The sequence below is a fragment of the Coffea eugenioides genome, chromosome 11, assembly GCF_003713205.1.
Source record: "Coffea eugenioides isolate CCC68of chromosome 11, Ceug_1.0, whole genome shotgun sequence".
Classification (NCBI taxonomy): Eukaryota; Viridiplantae; Streptophyta; class Magnoliopsida; order Gentianales; family Rubiaceae; genus Coffea; species Coffea eugenioides.
The window spans coordinates 40,381,848-40,401,900 of NC_040045.1; the positions used below are offsets into that span (position 1 = coordinate 40,381,848).

Here is a 20,053-nt window from a genome sequence, read left to right on the forward strand (position 1 = left end):
AGGCCTCAAACTGCAATAATTTGCCCTTATTTAAATCTCAAATTTTATGAAGATAATGTATGTTTATTGATTTGTTCTCATAATACTAAAATGTCCCACACAATTGAATAATGTTAAATCATTATAGAGTATTGACAATGACAGTGAGTGATTCTTGTTACGATACATCATGTTGCTTGTCATTTCCCCTAAAAACCAAACACCATTTATGATATTGGTATCTCTTCCAAGTTTAAGTTGCACCCACTCCTGGAAAGCGTCCAACATGATAAGATCAATTCAAGCCACATGGTCATATCCAAGGCTTTGTATAAAGCACTGATATTCCTGAAAAATCATGATTATATATTAACTACAAATATATATACATGAGAATCTCTAAAATCGATAATTTTAGCTATCTTTTAATTTGTTTACGTTGCTTAGCATAGAATTTTCCTTTCCTTTTCTGGAAAGCATGCATGAGACATCATATGGATCATTAACATTTGAATAAAGGTTTAGTTCACATGACGACATCTAACCACGAATATAGAAACACACGCAAAAGTAGCTCACATTAGTTCAATTATACTTTTTTTCAGTAGTTGAGAATAAGATCACTCCAACATAAAGTTGGCACCGATTATCATCAATTGTTAATTGCATAAACGTCATGTTTCCTATGAAGATAATAATTTAAGGATGGTTCCAACATACTTTTGTTTTATGAATATCTATTAAGATGCTAAACCGGTGAGGCTTATCTCCATCTATCTGAGACCCACACGGAAACACAATCAAAGAAAGACGTGGAGAAACGTGGGCAGGCTTAGCTAGTGCAGTATATTATTGTACCCATTACGTCTGCGTCAAAGGACAATGACACATTAAGTTGTCCCAGCTTAGTTTTAATTGTGCAGTGATTCACTCATGCACGTGAAATCACGCCTTATATGCAAAGCAAATACTCCAAAACAAGAAGTTTTTCGATTGACCTAGCTTCTTTTAGATTCTTCTTTCTTGCATTATATACGAGCAAATCAATAGAAAATTTATCCTCTTCAAAACAATCTCAATTTTGACCAGTGAATTAGCGCATAGTCATTACCTCAGAAATGGTCTGCTATGAAGTTAAAATTTATGTTGTGATAATAATAATATCATTTGCCTTCGTGTCGTGATTAATTATGGCCTCCTCTTTATGATATTGTTCAATGGCAACATCATAAATCCCACACAGAAGGATTTTCATTCTTTCAAGTCATGTTACTCGGACTCGACTACCAAATTCTGACGATGTGGCTATTCTATTGCATATGAAGAACGGACACGAGTACAGCAGGGCAAAGCGTAAGAGCCCGAGTAATATAGCTTTCAAAAGGACAAGGTGCACGGACGGTTGCAGGTGCAACCGTTCCGGACGGTTTTGATCATTTTCAACTGCGCGTAATTTTCTTTATATATCGTGTAACGTTTTTTGCACATCGCGTAACTTTAGAACAAATTTTTGTGAGACCCACACATGACGTGAAAATCGAGTTACAACTTGTAATTTCAGCTGCACAAATTTTTAAGATCAGATCATGGCCATTAACCGTTCAAGGACGGTCATACTGATGACCGTCCCTGCCCCATTTCCCTTTCAAGTAGGTAAAAGCCTCGAAGAACAAATTGGTAAAGAAAGGAAAAGGCAAAGTCACGAGACCAAAAAAGAAGCAAAAGGTAAGGAAGTAGCTTAGATTTATGATGTAGAAGTGTGTATTGCATTATTAGAGTGGCTAAATCATTTTGGTCTAAGGAGAAAGTGAAAGTTGGGAGTGTTTGATTAGGTTTATGATTGTTTAATATGGGACAGAATTTCCCATGATGGCTTCAATATCTCTTTTTGTCTCTGTTGTAGGACATCCTTGTCATCTAATTTATGTTTTCAAATGGCACTTTAATATAATATGGTCAAAACTCATTTTATAGTTTTTTTTTTTAACAAGTTCATTTATTTTTATTTTTTAATTTTTTGGCTGAGCATCTAGGAAACTAATTGATTGTTATATCCTTCAATGCTAACGCCAATATTTGGAGGCCGCAAGTAGAATAGTCCGCGTAATTTTAACTGCAGTAACTAGCAACATAAGTTTCACATGATCAAAATGGAGCAAACTCATAAATGATTGTCTTGAATTATCGAAATATACTTGGCCATGTGATAACCAAAAATTGCACGGAATAATGTATTCTGCCAACAAATACAACTCTTGGTTTTGTAACACTAGTACACTACCACTACTACTATTCAAAAAAAAAAAAAAAGATATGGGAGGTCAGTGTTTTAAAACTCAGAGTTCACACTCGATTGTGTTCAAGGTACAAAACATCAATTGAGTTCAATTGATTAGATTCAAATGAAAAAAAAAATTGAAGAAGCAGATGATGCCATAAATATATAGTAATATATTTATATATATATGTGTGTGTATGCGCATGCACGCTCTTATGTGTTTACTAAATTTGATTTACGCTTTAATTGCTATATTATAAATTATAGATGTGTGACGTATTAGTTGTGATTTCATCCTTTGTTTCTTTATTAAGTTCAACGCTGGTAATAATTTGTAAAAATAGACTATTTAACTAACGGAATTGAACGACACGGTCCAAATTAGAAAACATGATGGAAAGTAGGGGAACAAGGGGGAAAAGAGAATGTCGGAGGGCCCTAAAAGTCATAAAATCTAGGGATAATTTCAGAAACCTCCCCTGAGGTTTCTGACACTTTCACTGACATCCCCTGAGGTTCTTAAAATTTCACTTACCTCCCTTGATAAAAAATTGGGCCCCTTTTCTGACGTCATCAGGGCCAAAATTACAGATATATCCCAAGTAGTTGGGGTTAATTACTACCGTTTATGTTTAAGTTACATAATGAATTTTCTTATTCTTTACGTACCTATTCTTGTCATGCAAGATTACACGCCTGACTTCAAATTACGTACTTTGCAAGAAAATGTCTGTGGAGTCATTTGTTACAAGACAAGAAGTTCAATCAAATAAGAACAATTTATGTACACAGGTGGGATTGGGAATTCAAGCTTGTCCTTTTTGGTATTTAGGATAATGTTTTTATATGAACTCAAGGAAGATGGATAGCCTATTTTGCAAGGTTATTAGGTAATTTACCTTTGTGGAATTCTTGATATCAAGCCATTTGATTGCTAATGTGGACAGGTGGCTTAAGCGCGTAATAAGTGCCATGGATTCGAAGTTCGGCTGAAATATCACATATCGAACGAAGTCTTTATTAGAAACCTAATTAGAAACCTATTAGAGTTCAGTGAGCTCTCGTACTAAGCTCCACCGCCAACCCTCCATTTCGAAAAAAAAAGACAAAAGCAAAACAAAAGCAAACACACGAAGCGCAGAATAACGTTGAAACCCGCAAGCGGGATTATGTGTTTTTTCTATTTCAAGGTTAGCTCGCATGCGGGTTAATGTTATATTTGAGCGCGAGAAGAAAAAATTGGTAATTAGGCTCTTTGGGCATTATAAGTAAATATTTAAATTAATGGCAGTTTTATTACACCAATATTATTGTATTATCATTATTATGATTATTGTATTATTTCTTATGCAAATATAACATTTAATTATTTAAATTTGATTTTATTTTTACAATTTATAAAATTTTTATCACTTATATAATATTTTTAAAACCCTAATACATCTAAATTTGATTTTATTTTTCAAATTTATAAGATTTTTATTTAAAAAAATGGGATACGGATAAGATATCCGGTTGGTTCGATTTGCATAGGTGCATATGAGAATATCCGAATACTCCTGAAACCCGCAAGCGGGATTCTGTGTTTTTTCTAGTTCAAGGTTAGCTCGCATGCGGGTTAATGTTATATTTGAGCGCGAGAAGAAAAAATTGGTAATTAGGCTCTTTGGGCATTATAAGTAAATATTTAAATTAATGGCAGTTTTATTACACCAATATTATTGTATTATCATTATTATGATTATTGTATTATTTCTTATGCAAATATAACATTTAATTATCCAAGCAGTTTGATTTTATTTTTACAATTTATAAAATTTTTATCACTTATATAATATTTTTAAAACCCTAATACATCTAAATTTGAATCTAATTTTCTACAAGTCATACTTATAAATGCGAAATCTAACAAAAAAGTTAAATACAATTTTTGCAGGTCAAATTTAACAAATGCGAGCTATTTGCAAAATTTTAAATATTTGCAACATTTTTTAAAACAAAAATTAGAAGCTTTCTGCAAATAATTCCCTACCTCTCAAAAAATACCAAAATAAAAAAGATAAGAGCTCGCATTTGCTTCCTAGAAATAATTCCCTAGCTCTTAAAAAAGGAAAAAAAAAAAATTGAGAAGAGCTCGCATTCGTGGAATGCGAGCTCAATAACCAGAGCTCGCACTCTTGTAAGCTCGCATTTGTGAAATTCACAAATGCGAAGACCCCCCTGACGGAAATTAAACCCAAAATCACCCCTTTTGTAGAATTTTTTTAAAATTCATCACAAAGTTGGAAATTTCTCAATAGAAATACAACTTGTCTGGATTCCTTTCACTCTCTGATATCATTACGGTTGCTTTGCGATTACAGCGGCAAAACCTGTTTTTAATGGAGAAAGATGTAGGTGAATTCCATGATTCTCCCCTATGGTTTGAAGAGGCCATGGTTGCAGCTAAAACTTTTTACTCAGAGCTCTAATTGTAGCACAGCAAATGCACTTGTTATCACTCCAAATTAGTAGCAAAGAATGTTAATAGCTTGAAACCTCAGAGGTAGTTAAGTTGCTTTGCTTTATATGCTATTGCTACTGAAACAGCAAACCTTCTGGCCGTTGCAATTTGCAGCTAGCCGTTGCAAAATCTGCCAAATAACTGTTGCATGGCACATCTGGTGCATGCAATTTTTTGTATTGCACTTACCCCCCCTCAACTTTACTAATTAGTCCAAATCATTTATTCTTCTTTGAATCTTCTACTAATACAACTTCTGCAAAGGGTAGCTATGGAATAAAAATACCTTCTCACACATGAAAATAATATTTTAATCTGATTTGGACTGGATTGTTACCACAAAATCAAAAGCAAGGGAGGTAAGTGAAATTTTGAGAACCTCAGGGGATGTCAGTGAAAGTGTCAGAAACCTCAGGGGAGGTTTCTGAAATTATCCCTAAAATCTACTAGGTGGCCACGTAGACAAGACACTGGAATCATGTTCCAATTTGCCAGTGAATTTAAATCAGTGGATAATTTCGAAATAAGGATCACATGAAAAGACAATACTGCCCATCCTGCTAAGAAGTGAGGGCTTCAAGCCTGCGAAGAAGTGAGCTCTCTTCACTTAAGAGGATAGTTGCAAAGGCCTAGAAGGGAAGAGTGATGTTCGTTTTCTGCCTTTGTGGGGTGTGTTTATCAGTAGATCGGATGATTTTCTAGCCATATGGTTGGGTATTTTCAGATGAGAGTGGTGGACTGATGATGGAGAAATTTTCATCGTAGTGGATGTTGCTTTAGGAATGCGTTTACAGAAGCTCTAAAGTCTATTATGGGATGATTTTGGGCGTTTGATGATGAAGAGTGGTGCAAAGGTGGCGATCGCCATGGCTGGGTTCTTTTATTAATGGCAAAATTGTCACAAAAATATATAAAAGTTAGATTGAAGCGTCTGGAGTCAATTTTGGACTGCAAATATCATCTGCCTCGGAGATCTGCAATTTTGTTTGACCACTGGAGATCGTCAGTTCATATTTCTCGATGCTTACAAGTAAATATCAAGAGAATTTATGCAGGTGAATTCCGTAGACTCCATTATAGTTATGAACTATAATTAGCAGTAATAAGGAAAAAGAACCATCAAGTTTTTTTAACCAAATAGAGAAGGTGCAAACTTGTAAAATCAAGAATCAAGTTTTCAGGCACCTCTAGAAGTCTAAAACAAGTAAATCATAAAAACGTGGCTTTTACACCTATAGAAGCTCAGCGTCTTCGTTTACTTGCCGTTAGAGGCGTGAAGCTGGAGCTCCTGCTTCCGGATTGAAAATTACACTGAGGAATTTTAGCAGAAATAGGAGCCCAACGCATCTTTTGGTCAAACAACTAATATTACAAAAATTATGAGACTGTTCCAAATGTGTATATTGTTGAAGAATCTTCTGATGCTCTTGCTGGAGAAGACAAGAAAGGCTTGGGAGGGGTTTCCAAGGCCTGGAGGTTCCCTTCTAACATCTCCAAAACCTTAGTCATTGATGGCCTGTTGACCGGATCCGTTTGTATGCACCACAAGCTTACAATTATCATTTTCCTCGCAAGTTCGTTCTCCTTTTCATTGGAAATTCCCTGCAGTCCGAGGTCTTGTTCACCTCGATCTAGTCTTGCATAAATCCAATGAGGAAAATATATTTCACTGCTATGATCTACTACTCCAACATCAATGTTCTTTCTCCCACCAACCATCTCGAAAACCATCATCCCGTAGCTATAGACATCTGACTTATGAGATACCCCTCCAATGTTTTTGCAAAAAACTTCAGGAGCAATATATCCAACTGTCCCTCGTGCGCCCAGTATCGAGACGATGCTCTCGTTTTGAAGGCAGAGTTTAGCAAGGCCAAAATCAGAGATTTTGGGACAGAAGTTTTCATCTAGGAGGATGTTGTGAGGCTTTATGTCAAAATGGAGTATTCTGGTATTGCAACCACGATGCAAATACTCCAGTCCTCGACCTATGCCTACTGCAATTTTGTACAGAATTTGCCACCCCAGTTGACGGTTCGTCAAGGATTTTCCACCATAAATGAACTTCTCAAGGGATCCATTAGGCATGAATTCATATACAAGAGCTCTTTTGCGACCCTGGAAACAGAAGCCCAATAGAGTTACAACGTTGATGTGGGAAGTCCTGCTAATACTTGCAACCTCGTTAACAAATTCTTCTCCACTTCCTTTCAATTCCTTCAAAACTTTTACTGCCACAGGACTTCCATCTTCCAACTTTCCTTTGTACACACACCGTAGCCACCTTGGCCTAGCTTGATTTTGAAGGAGTCGGTCATCTTCTTTACCTCAGAGTAGTGATACCTTTTGGCGTGCCAGTGATCCATAATCCTTGAGAAAGTCTTCAACATTTTGGAACTTCTCCCTTTTACTCCAAATGCGCAGAAATGAATACTTCCTTTGGAAGAAGTAGGCAAGAATTACTAAAATCCCAAGACCACCAGCAGAAGCAGCTGTATGTAGAAACAAGCGCACGTTAAACAAAATTTCCAACTACTTGGAGGGCTAATTTTTCCTTTCTTTTTTTTTTGTTTGGATAACTATGGATGCACTACTAGGTAAAACTGAAAACATAAAAAACACATTTCAAGATCATGCTACCTCAAATTTGGTTTTGACACTTAATTTGCTGGGGAAGAAAATGACGAGAGAAAGATCAATTTATTGGATAGTTTTGAGGCGTAATTGTACTTCTAAACCACATACAGCATAGTAGTAACAGTGAGTATGTATGTACCTATGGGCCAGAATGACTTTCAAGTTCTTCTTTCCTGCATTAAGAGTTCATCAAAGCAAAGGGGGTCAGTTGCACAAGAATAGATGAGGGACTATATACTGCATCCAGAATGATAAACAATCAAGAAAGAAGATTGTAAAATTGCCAACTAAGAAACAAATGCAGGCAGAACAAATCAGTAAAATAGTACGATCCAAGTGCGGATCCAAATATTACTTTTTTAGGATAGACACAACGCGGATCCAAGTGCGCAATCCAGTCAATCCGACACTCGTGTCCTTCAAGTTGACAATTAGAGCAATCTTCAGAGAGATGCCACTCAAGATCGAACTCAGCAGTCAATAACTGAAACAAGTCGGTGATCTCTGAGTGGCTGTCGCTGGAAACCATTGGAAGAGTGACAGCGGTACACAATGACGGAATGTCTGCACCGAAGTTCACTGTTGGAGCATGATGTTGTGGAGTTTGATAGTAAATGGTGAAGCTGAAGCCTTTATTAGGGTCATCACATTCGTCATATGTTTGGTATCCGACGAAATAATCAGCTGGCCTCTGGCTTGTTTCGGAGTTTTTAGTGCATCTGTAGAGCGTGATGTTTCGCAGAATCGAATATGAAATGGAAGGATACTTCGGAAGTGTATCATAGAAGAAAGAATGGCAACTTCGATTAGCCAAAATATGCTCAAGCTTGTAGTCGTGAAGCCTGATCACTGAGTTGCGCATATCTAAAGCTTCAACCCATCGATCTTCTGTAAAGTCAAATAGAATTGTTGGAGATGGCTTCGCCTCACAGTTGAGCTCGAAAAAGCCACAATCAGGAGGATCTGACGAATCGAAGAAAGGGAAGCCTACCCCAGTAAGGTTTCCACAATTAAAACTCTCTGGGCAAGTAGTATTAGTGGACTTGCTATCTTCTTCAGCCGAGAGCGAGAGAGGCAGGACATGAGAAATCAAAAAGAGAGCCAAAAACAATCCAAAACCCATACTCAAACTTCCTATCCATTACCTAGCAACCTACCAAAGCGAAACAGAGAACCTAAGGGAAATCAAATCATGAGGACTACTTTAATTTTAATACGCTAAGCTTCAGGTACTCTTTAAGTAACGACGAGAAGGGAAAAACCAGCTCCATCTTTGTCACGCCAGTTGACTTGTGGAAATTTTAACGAAGACTTGTGGAAAATTGCCGTTGGTCCATATGAAAGGCGGGAATTTTCCATCCCAATTTCCACGATGACTTAAACCACAGAAAGACTTGACTCGTTTGACTCTTCAACAAAGAAAGCGCACTTCACACATACAATTAGCTGATCTGGGAACATAATTCACGATGATCAAACAAGGTGGGAAAGAAAATAAACCGGCCTGGAATTCAAGTCTTTTCTTAAGCTAATTGTTTATGAAAATTCAGACAATTTGTGTGACACCTTCCACATGAATTCCCCTGGGTAAAGCCCGCTGAACAGATTACACTAATAACTTAAACTAATATATCAGAAGACCTTGACGTAGATTAGTATTCCTAGTAATCAGTTTAATCAATAGGACAGCAGATCAAATGGCTACTCAAACAATGGACGCAAGAGCATCTTTTCTAGAGGGCAAGCCTGATGTGAAGTTCAGTGAATTCACTTGAATTTTGCAGCAATATATGACAATGAACACTTTTGGAGAAAATACTCATAAAGGGGTCAAAGTACTTACGAGGTTTACAATTCTCCAAATGAGGACTATCAGGGCAAAAACACCGCATGCGATCATCGGTTTCATTGAAGCCACAACGACCACCACTTCGCTCACATTCGCTGCAGTCAGCTACTTTCCAGTTCAACAGAAATCCCTTTCTCAACAGCCCTTCATAGTCTACAATTCCGTTTCCTCCATTTTTGTCAACTTCCACAGGTGCCAAGACATTTGTGTTACATTCTTGGAGTGCAATGTTCAAGTTTTTATCCTCTCCTAACATTACCAGACCCAAATCCTCTTTATTTAAAGCATCACAATAATTAACTTTGTAGCGGGAAAGTACCTCAGGCAGGGAGCTATTGCAGTTTGATAGCAAATGAAGTCTTGAAGTATCAACTATACCGAGCTGGGAGTCTTCTGATATATTTCCAATCTGTGGTAGACAACCTCGGACATTTGAAACTGCCTCGTTGTGTACCCGAAAAGTTCGATTCTCATACTGAATGTTATCAATCACATAGTCATCTTCGGTTAAATGAATCGCTGGAGAGTGGCTGCAACTGAGTTCAAATCCAGGGTGGCCACAATAGGATTCTTGCAGGCCTCGAATGTAGAATGGAAACTTTATGCTGAGATTTCCACAAGCTTGTGGAACACATGCTTCATACTGGTAATGAGCAGCAGAGGACTTTTCTACCAGAAGGATGAAAAAGAATATGCATATCTTTGATAACAATATGGGATTGGCTAACTGAATGCGATTCATATCTTGATAGGCAGAAATTGTAAGCTATTATGTCCCCTAATGTAAAAGAGAGAATGGTAAAGGATGGAGACTGAGCGAGCGATTGTGTGTGTGTTTGCGTGTGGAATTTATTTTTCCAGGTTGACCTGGTGGAGGCTGGAGTTGACTCCATTTTCTGCCAGATTATCTTGGAAGTTATAACGAATTGTATAAAAGGAGGACTTCTGCGTCCTTTCCTTCGTAGCGCTCGAGAACATCCCTAAGATTTAGATGATAGGTCGCAGATTAACTCGCCCGCCTGCAGGATTAGTTATGCATCACGGTCTGTTTCTCATGATTCAGCAAGCTCCATCTTTCCTTAACCTTGAATATTAAACAACATAAAAGAAATAAAGATGTAAATTATGCATCAGTTTTTTTTTCTTTTTTTGGGTTTTCTTTCTATTGCAAGAAACAACATTAACACCCATTAGTTTCCATTCTCCCATAATCACATTTCCATGGCTCGGCCCAAAGTCGTCAAAATCTTGGAGGATTGGGGGGTTGCCAAGGCCCAAGATATTCATCGTTCATCGTTATCAGAAATTCAGAAATTAGTTAATGCCTGTACAGTGGATGGATAAATATCTAAGTATATATGAAAATCCAAGAAGCTAAAACTAAATACGGAATAGCTTTATATTGGCGAACTCATAATACACATCAGGCGCAGATACTACATTTTCGTGTGACACCTATTTACTTACGAATAATTGAGCAACCAATAAAAATATGGATTAATGACTTATAAGATTACAAACGAATCAAATCGCTCGTGAGCTGATTTGATCAAAACTCAAGTCGTGTTCGAGCGCAAAGAAACTCAGCTCGTTGGTTCACGAGCTAGCTCCATACATATATATATATATATATATATATATATATATATTAATGGTGAAATTACATATATATATTCCTAATGTTTTATTATTTTTTAAACAATCCCTTGTGTCCGCCAAGGAAATAGTCTGGACAAGTTGAAGTTGAGAACAAAGGCATCATCACATGGAAGAGAAATACTCAAAATTTATAACAAATCCAAGATCCATTTTAATTTACTTGATGAACAATACCAAATGAACAGGAGCAAATGAACAGGACCCAAAATTTTGGAACTTCTCCCTTTTACTCCAAATACGCAGAAATGAATACTTCCTTTGGAAGAAGTAGGCAAGAATTACTAAAATGCCAAGACCACCAGCAGAAGCAGCTGTATGTAGAACAAGAGCACGTTAAACAAAATTCCTACTACTTAGAGGGCTAAATTTTCCTTTTTTTTTGTTTGGATAGCTTTTTAAACGAAAGTTGAGGTATATAGGGCGACGAAGATTTGACAAATCACCAATAGTATGCAAGCAAACCAAAATAAGATGTTAGGTTGGAAGACAGTAAGAAGGCTTAGAAAGTGTGAGCTTGAAAGATGCAACGGCCAAGATTGATTACCTGCTGTCACTACAATGACCAAATGTTTCTTTGTTCCTGCAAGTTGTCATTCGATAATCAGTTTTCCGTTGCAACTCGTGAAATAAAAATCTCAGGCTTGAAATGAAATATTCGGTGAGACCTCCATAAATAACTCTCAACAAAGTGCATGCATTAAACAAAGTGCAGCTTTTCAATTCACTTGAGTTGTTAAATAGGAACATTGTAACATTAATCCTTAGTTTTGACGTTGAGGATCAAGCAGAGGAAAGAGTTTGAGCTACCGGAAAAAATGAGGAAAGGACATCCAAAAAAATTTTCACCTGAGAAGTACTAAATTGTAAACAGAACAGAGCACAGGTAAATCTATGTAGATGACTTAAGTATATTGCATATTCAACTTCTGATGTCTAACCATTGCTAACCTTTTCCAGAATAGCCACAACGCGGATCCCAGGGCCGACTCCAGTCAACCAGACACTCGCGTCCTTCATCGCTGCAAGTATAGCAATCTTCAGAGAGATGCCACTCGAGATCGAACTCAGCAGTCAATAACTGAAACAAGTCAGCGTTCTCTGAATAATCATGCCGGGAGACTACGGGAAGAGTGACATTTTTACAGAGTGATTGAATGTCTCCACTGAAGTTCACCGTTGGAGCGTGATGTTGTGGAGTTTGATAGTACATGGTGAAGCCATGATTAGGTTCATCACAATTGTCATATTGTTTGTATCCGCTGAAAAAATCAGCTGGGTTATGGCTTGTTTCGGGGTTTTTAGTGCATCCGTAGAGCGTGATATTTGTCAGAATCGAATATGAAATGGAAGAATAGTTTGGAAGAGGCTGATAACCATCGTCGAAAAAATCGCAACTTCGACGAGCCAAAAAACGCTCAAGCTTGAGGTCGCGGAGCGTGATCACAGAGTTGCGTATATCTAAAGCTTCAAGCCATTGATCTGCTGCAAAGTCAAATACAATTGTTGGAGATGGCTTTGACTCACAGTTGAGCTTGAGAAAGCCACAACGAGAAGAATGTGACGAATCGAAGAAAGGGAAGCCTGCCCCAGTAAGGTTTCCACAATTAAAATTCTGTGGGCAAGTCGTATCTTCTTCAGCCGAGACCGAGAGAGGCGGGACATGAGAAATAAAAAAGAAAGCCAAAAACAATCCAAAACCCATACTCAAACTTCCTATCTATTATCTAGCAACATACCAAAGCGAAACAGAGAACCTAAGGGATACTCAAATCATGAGGACCAGTTTAATGTTAATAGTATAAGCGGGCGTCCTATGAGAATCACATAATCAAGTTTCAAATATATAGATAGTATTTTTGTATGGAGGAGAAACACAGACCAGTTTTTTGGGCAAGGCAGAGGTACCGCTGTTGTTGACTGGAGTTGTTAAAGAGGGTTCCCAGGAAACAAGACTAGGATGTGATATTTCTGGAACCCACACCATATGTTTTCTCTACGTTGGTCTCTACTTTGACAACAGAAAATTCATATTTCACAGTCACTTGCTGCATTGACTTGTCACTTAAGGACTGGGAAGTATAAAAGATGCCCTTCTAACCAAGGCAAATATGGACATGTGGTATTAAGATTGAAGAGCCTTGTAAACGAACAATGCAGCATCACTTTGTCTTGCACGAATAGTAGTGAATTGCAGAAGTAGATAGCGGTCAATCCCAACAAACAATTACTATGACACCAAAAATGGTGAAGACTTTAGAAATGGGCTTCCTTTCCCTACCCTTGTAAGCGGGAAGCCGGGGGTTCCGTTTCATCCAAGTACAATCTTTATTGGAAAAAAACCATATCACATGCTATCAAATTACTTCAAATACCCTGATGTCAAAGAAATACAGGGGACTAAAAACAGCACACAATGCTGAATATCTACGAGATAAGGTTCTGTGTTACTTCAAGCACAGTTTCCAGAAGAAGATGCTGTTAGGTTGGCAGAGAAATCAACTAGAAATAAATCAGAAAGGAGAGCAGGCAGAATAAAGGTTTGATAGAAATAATTCAAGCTTGACCGTATGGAATCCACAGCACGGTGGACAGGTAGAATCCCGCCGATGATTACCGTTTTAGTGGCAGCAGCTTTAACATAAGTCCGCATCCCAAATTTGATCAACAACTTTGTCAACCTAAGAGACAGCGATGATGCAGCAGAATGGAGTGGGTAGTATCCAGATTCATTCCAGTCCAGAGGCAGCCCAGTCTCTCCTTTAAGGCATGCTTCAGCACAGTCGACTGCATCATCCCAAACACAACAGGCTAGAATGAAACACGATAGTTTAGAGGGACTTTTCTCAAAACCTTCAATAACTGTGTCAAGTTGGTTTCTAACCATCTGCACAAGCTCCCGAGCCTTATCATCTGCAATCAGATCTCGAACCTGTTTTCTTATATCAGGTTTCGTATAATCAGCTCTACCATGCATATCCTGAGATAGTTCAGAAGTACTTTTAATAAGGTTAAAGCAAGTGCAATTAAATTCTGTTATTTATTAAGTAGATGACTGATACTCACACCATCCAGCTGATCAGCAGTATCACTATCACTGACTATAGACCAATCCTGAAACAAGCCACCAACGATTAGATTGCAAATGTTTACTAGACAATCAGATACACCACTACAACTAGACATCTGCCATACACGGATGTGCACTCGAAAAATTCATTATACACATAAACTTCTTCATATATACTCATATATAAACATAAACATTATAGATATAAACACATACATCCAGACAGAAATAATTACACATTGACATGCAGGTTGATATATGCCCTTTTTGTACGAATGAGAAAGGCAGGCGAGAAAAGGAGAAACGGTAAAACCGACCGACCAAAAGAGGATAACAAAATTCTATTATTTTGAGGCAGAATCAACATTCTTCAAGAGCTTAAAGTTAAAAAACAAAATTAAGTTTAACAAGCTATCATCGGATGGGAAGAAACGGCTATATTAGCATTTGTAAAATCAACGTATTAGACATTTCATTTGCATTCAGTTCTGACAAATCTTCAATGGAAAGGAAAATTGAATCTCGACAGACTAATGCTGTCCATCTTCTATCTTTATTCTTTTAATTTCCATCTTCGAAATAGGTTAGATCATAAATTATTTGCAAAAAAACCACTTATACAACATACACCAAAAATTAGTGATGAACTATCAATATACATGAAACCAGTACCTAAAAAGATCTGATCTGCAAGGAGAAACAGAACGATAATCACACATCTATTTAGGTTTCTGTGTCTGCAGGTGCATAAGGAAGAGAGAGACCACAACAGTGGTTCTGTGCCCAAAGGACCCCTATTTGTAAAGTACTCCTATTCCTATTTACGTGAAACATTTAAATCAAACATAAGGGGAGGACATGTAGAATTGCTACACCAAAGATTTGAGGAAGAAACGAGAAAGCACACAATCTCCCAAAAAGAAATCATACGGGGAAATCAACCATAAAGTACATATATTATTGGGAAAGTGTAAAAATTATTTGCTTGCATTACAAACACGTTTCCAATCACTTCTTTTATCTTACATCCATCATTCCACAAAAAGTGTTACAGTAAATATTCCACGAAAAATTTGGCATAATCTTCCGTCCAGACACTCTTAATATCCTCCATAAGAATGACGGCACTTAAACTATATTGGTTTGTCAGACAGCATGAATAGCATCGATCCATACACACACAGTACCAAAGGAACAAATGTTTTGTTATGGGGTATCAAACCAGTTTGCATCTGTACGATGCTAAAACATGTTCCATCTTGCCACTTAGTTCACTTTGTTCTACTTAAACAATCTGATGATTTGAACTCATAAAAATTCCACCCCAACTGTCAAACGTCAGACTAGTGGTTCTTATCCACCAACATGAACTTTCCTTTCATATCTTTGGACTGTGATATCTACTTGTTTCCTCTCTCAATCGCCAATAATCCAGAAATACCATCTCAATAGCGAAGAGAAATTAAGTAGAATACATAAAACCAAAAAATAAAACTTTAGGTAGAGCATAACAAAATGCGGTCTTTTTTGATGATGTTTTCCTACTTACAGTTTTCATCGCCATGACAAATGATGTCCAGAGAATTTAGCAATGGCACCAACCAACCTTCCAGCGCTGCTGCACTCACAAATCATTGAGTAAGTAAAACAGAGGCATAAAATCCCAAATGTTCATCACATATGAAAAAATACGTAAAATAATCTCAGGAGCTTTCTATTGACAGTGTTGCAAATATGTTACAGTTATGTATTGGCCAGACACCATTGCAGATGCAAATATCTTTAACCAACTGGTAAAAAAAATCGAGAAGGCATTTTGGTGAGAAAATTGAGCACAAATAATCAAGGTACAATATGCTTCAAATCCAGTAGCCCTTTTCGCTTGATAGACAATAGGGCAAAGCGAAGAGCTGTGCCAAAGATTTGACCTTTGAGCCAGTGGAGAATATGGAACTGATATGTCTTTCGGTTGGGGACTATTAGTCCGGCAAACAGCACATATGGAGATACCAGTTGTTGTTTGACCATTGGAGATTTGCAATCACCATTTCTCAATCTGCAAAAGACACAGGAAAGAACTTGGATGCAAAGGACAATGTCTCTTTCGTCAGTTCATATTTAATGATGCTTACAAGTAAATCAAGAGAATTTATGCAGGTGAATTCCGTAGACTTCATTATAGTTATGAACTATAATTAGCAGTAATAAGGAAAAAGAACCATCAAGTTTTTTTAACCATATAGAGAAGGTATAAACTTGTCAAATCAAGTTTTCAGGCACCTCTAGAAGTCTAAAACAAGTAAATCATAAAAACGTGGCTTTTACACCTATAGAAGCTCAGCGTCTTCGTTTACTTGCCGTTAGAGGCGTGAAGCTGGAGCTCCTGCTTCCGGATTGAAAATTACACTGAGGAATTTTAGCAGAAATAGGAGTCCAATACATCTTTTGGTGAAATAGCTAATATTACAAAAATCATGAGACTGTTCCAGATGGATATATTGTTGAAGAATCTTCTGATGCTCTTGCTGGAGAAGACAAGAAAGGTTTGGGAGGGGTTTCCAAGGCATGGAGGTTCCCTTCTAACATCTCCACAACCTTAGTCATTGATGGCCTGTTGACCGGATCAGTTTGTATGCACCACAAGCTTACAATTATCATTTTCCTCGCAAGTTCGTTCTCCTCTTCATTGGAAATTCCATGCAGTCCAAGCTCTTGTTCACCTCGATCTAGTCTTGCATAAATCCAATGAGGAAAATATATTTCACTGCTATGATCTACTCCAACATCAATGTTCTTGCTCCCTCCAACCATCTCGAAAACCATCATCCCGTAGCTATAGACGTCAGACTTATGAGATACCGCTCCAAAGTTTTTGCAAAAGACTTCAGGAGCAATATATCCAACTGTCCCTCGTGCACCCAATATTGAGACGATGCTCTCGTTTTGAAGGCAGAGTTTAGCAAGGCCAAAATCAGAGATTTTGGGACAGAAGTTTTCATCTAGGAGGATGTTGTGCGGCTTTATGTCAAAATGGAGTATTCTGGTATTGCAACCACGATGCAAATACTCCAGTCCTCGAGCTATGCCTACTGCAATTTTGTACAGAATCTGCCATCCCAGTTGAACTTCTCCATAAATGAACTTCTCAAGGGATCCATTAGGCATGAATTCATATACAAGAGCTCTTTTGCGACCCTGGAAACAGAAGCCCAATAGAGTTACAACGTTGATGTGGGAAGTCCTGCTAATACTTGCAACCTCGTTAACAAATTCTTCTCCACTTCCTTTCAATTCCTTCAAAACTTTTACTGCCACAGGACTTCCATCTTGCAACTTTCCTTTGTACACACACCCATAGCCACCTTGTCCTAGCTTGATCACGAAGGAGTTAGTCATCTTCTTTACCTCAGAGTAGTGATACCTTTTGGGTGCCAGTGATCCATAATCCTTGAGAAAGTCTTCAACATTTTGGAACTTCTCCCTTTGACTCCAAATACGCAGAAATGAATACTTCCTTTGGAAGAAGTAGGCAAGAATTACTAAAATCCCAAGACCACCAGCAAAGCAGCTGTATGTAAAACAAGAGCACGTTAAACAAAATTCCTACTAATTAGAGGGCTAAATTTTCCTTTTTTGTTTGGATAACTTTTTGAATGAAAATTGAGGTATATGGGGCGACGAAGATTTGACACACCACCATAGTGTTTATGCAAAACCAAAATAAGATGTTAGGTTGGAAGACAATAAGAAGGCTTAGAAAGTGTGAGCTTGAAAGAGGCAATGGCCAAGATTGATTACCTGTTGCCACTACAATGACCAAATGTTTCTTTGTTCCTGCAAATTGTCATTTGATAATCAGTTTTCCGTTGCAACTCGGGAAATGAAAATCTCACGCTTGTAATGAAATATTCGGTGAGACCTCCATAAATAACTGGCATTAATAAGTGCATGCATTAAACAAAGTGCAGCTTTTCAATTCACTTGAGTTGTTAAATAGGAACGTTGTAACATTGAGCAGGCAAAAGAAATTTAGAAAATAGTAGCAGAGTAAAGAAGATCCTTACACATATGATGCTTAAATTTTACCTTCAGATGGTTGAGCTGCGCCAAGATAGGAACAAATTTATCAACATCAGGTAGGATTGACATTGACACTTCAGATCAAAATTTAATTATTGGTACAATTCATCGTCCCTTTCAAATAAAATATTGATCATTTTGATTGGTAAACTAAAATATGAGAAACAACTAATAGGTAATTGAGTTTTTAATCGTGCTGTTCCTTTGGATTCATTATTAAGCTCCATTCTAACCGTCAAGATGAGTCTCAGTTACTTCCTTGAACAAAAATCAAAGTTTTCGTTAAAATTGCCATGGATGGTGCATGATCACTAGCAAATCAGCAAGTACTGAAGTGGATTTAAGCACCTTTAACTAATATCCAAATGTAAAGTCATACACTAATGGAATCACTAGCTGTAAATTTTGTTGCCTCCTCATTTCTTATTTACTTCAGTTCGATTTTTAAATAGAGATCCTTAAAAAAAAATAAAAATAAAAATATAAATCACACACTCACAGAGGGACGAGAATGCACAAGAGGAATGACATTGTGGAATGACTTTGATTAAAAGGGGTCGACCTAGTTGAAGATCAAGCAGGGAAAGAGCTTGGGCGACCGGAAAAAATGACTTACATGAGGAAAGGATATCCAAAAAATTATTCACCTAAGAAGTACTAAATTGTAAACAGAACAGAGCACAGGTAAATCTATCTAGATGACTTAAGTATATTGTATATTCAACTATCTAGGATATTAGTTGATACAACCAACAGCTTCTGATATCTAACCATTGCTAACCTTTTTTAGAATAGACACAACGCGGATCCAACGGCAGATTCCAGTCAACCAGACACTCGCGTCCTTCATGGTTACAAGCATAGCAATCTTCAGAGAGATGCCACTCAAGATCGAACTCAGCAGTCAATAACTGAAACAAGTCAGCGTTCACTGAGTAATTATGCCGGGAGACTACGGGAAGAGTGACATTTTTACAGAGTGATTGAATGTCTCCACTGAAGTTCACTGTTGGAGCATGATGTTGTGGAGTTTGATAGTATATGGTGAGGCCATTATCAGGTTCATCACATTTGTCATATTGTTTGTATCCGCTGAAAAAATCAGCTAGCTTCTGGCTTGTTTCGGGGTTTTTAGTGCATCTGTAGAGCGTGATATTTGGCAGAATCGAATATGAAATGGAAGGATAGTTTGGAAGTGGCATAATACTATGGTCGAAAGATTCGCAACTTCGCCTATCCAAAAGATGTTCAAGAATGTTGTCATGCAGCGTGATCGCAGAGTTGCCTATGGCTAAAGCATCAACCCATTCATCTGCTGTAAATTCAAATACAAATTTTGGAGATGGCATCGCCTTACAGTTGAGCTTGAAGAAGCCACAATGACAAGAATGTGACGAATCGAAGAAAGGGAAGCCTACCCCAGCAAGGTTTCCACAATTAAAATTCTCTGGGCAAGTAGTAGTATTAGATTCAGTGGACTTGCTATCTTCTTCAGCCGAGAGGGGAAGCGCACGACAGAGCAAGATAAAACTCAACAACAATCCAATATCCATTCTCTGACTCCTGAGTATCCTATTAAACTAAAACAGATACAGACGACCTATGAGAATCACATCATCAAGTTTCAAATATAGATTAATTTTCTTTGGAGGAGAAACACAGTCCAGCTTTTTGGACGCGGAAGTTGACTTGCCAAGACTTGTGTTGTGGAAGCAAAGGGCCTTTTTAAAATGTTAATTTTAGGATGATCATTGTTGACTGGAAATAATGGAAAACACTATCACGCCATATGGTATTACTGAGTCACTGCTGTGCCAATTGCACAGGACTATAATAACTGGAGCATAAACACAACACCATTTCTTTTTCTTTTTTAATTACGAAATCGATTTTTTCTTGGCATATATCAAAGCGAAAAATATTTCAAACATGCTCTAAGATATTTATTCATCATTTGGCACCAGGAAGGAAAGGCAGGAATTTCCCATATGGTATGGAGAA

General features: G+C 37.5%; 2 protein-coding genes and 1 pseudogene across 3 annotated transcripts in view; all 3 read right to left on the reverse strand.

The window, feature by feature from the left end:
- LOC113753040 (rust resistance kinase Lr10-like) overlaps positions 1-12,134 on the reverse strand; it is a 54,907-nt gene extending 42,773 nt beyond the window's left edge. The window contains exon 1 of one of the 2 annotated variants that reach the window (XM_027297115.1): positions 11,854-12,134. In XM_027297115.1, the coding sequence (XP_027152916.1) occupies positions 11,854-12,115 (262 nt within the window). In that variant the 5' untranslated portion in view covers positions 12,116-12,134. Of the gene's footprint in view, positions 1-9,240; positions 9,391-11,853 lie in introns of those variants that run through there. The other variant, XM_027297116.1, reaches the window with a different exon arrangement.
- LOC113753041 lies at positions 6,002-7,163 on the reverse strand (annotated as a pseudogene).
- A 4,310-nt stretch (positions 12,135-16,444) lies between the features above and the next one.
- LOC113752580 (LEAF RUST 10 DISEASE-RESISTANCE LOCUS RECEPTOR-LIKE PROTEIN KINASE-like 2.1) lies at positions 16,445-19,605 on the reverse strand. The gene is made up of 4 exons (XM_027296686.1): positions 18,834-19,605; positions 18,059-18,073; positions 17,771-17,903; positions 16,445-17,540 (listed from the first exon to the last, which is right to left on the reverse strand). Exons 1-4 carry the CDS (start codon positions 19,603-19,605, stop codon positions 16,445-16,447), a joined length of 2,016 nt encoding a protein of 671 aa, XP_027152487.1.
- Between the last annotated feature and the right edge of the window lie 448 nt (positions 19,606-20,053).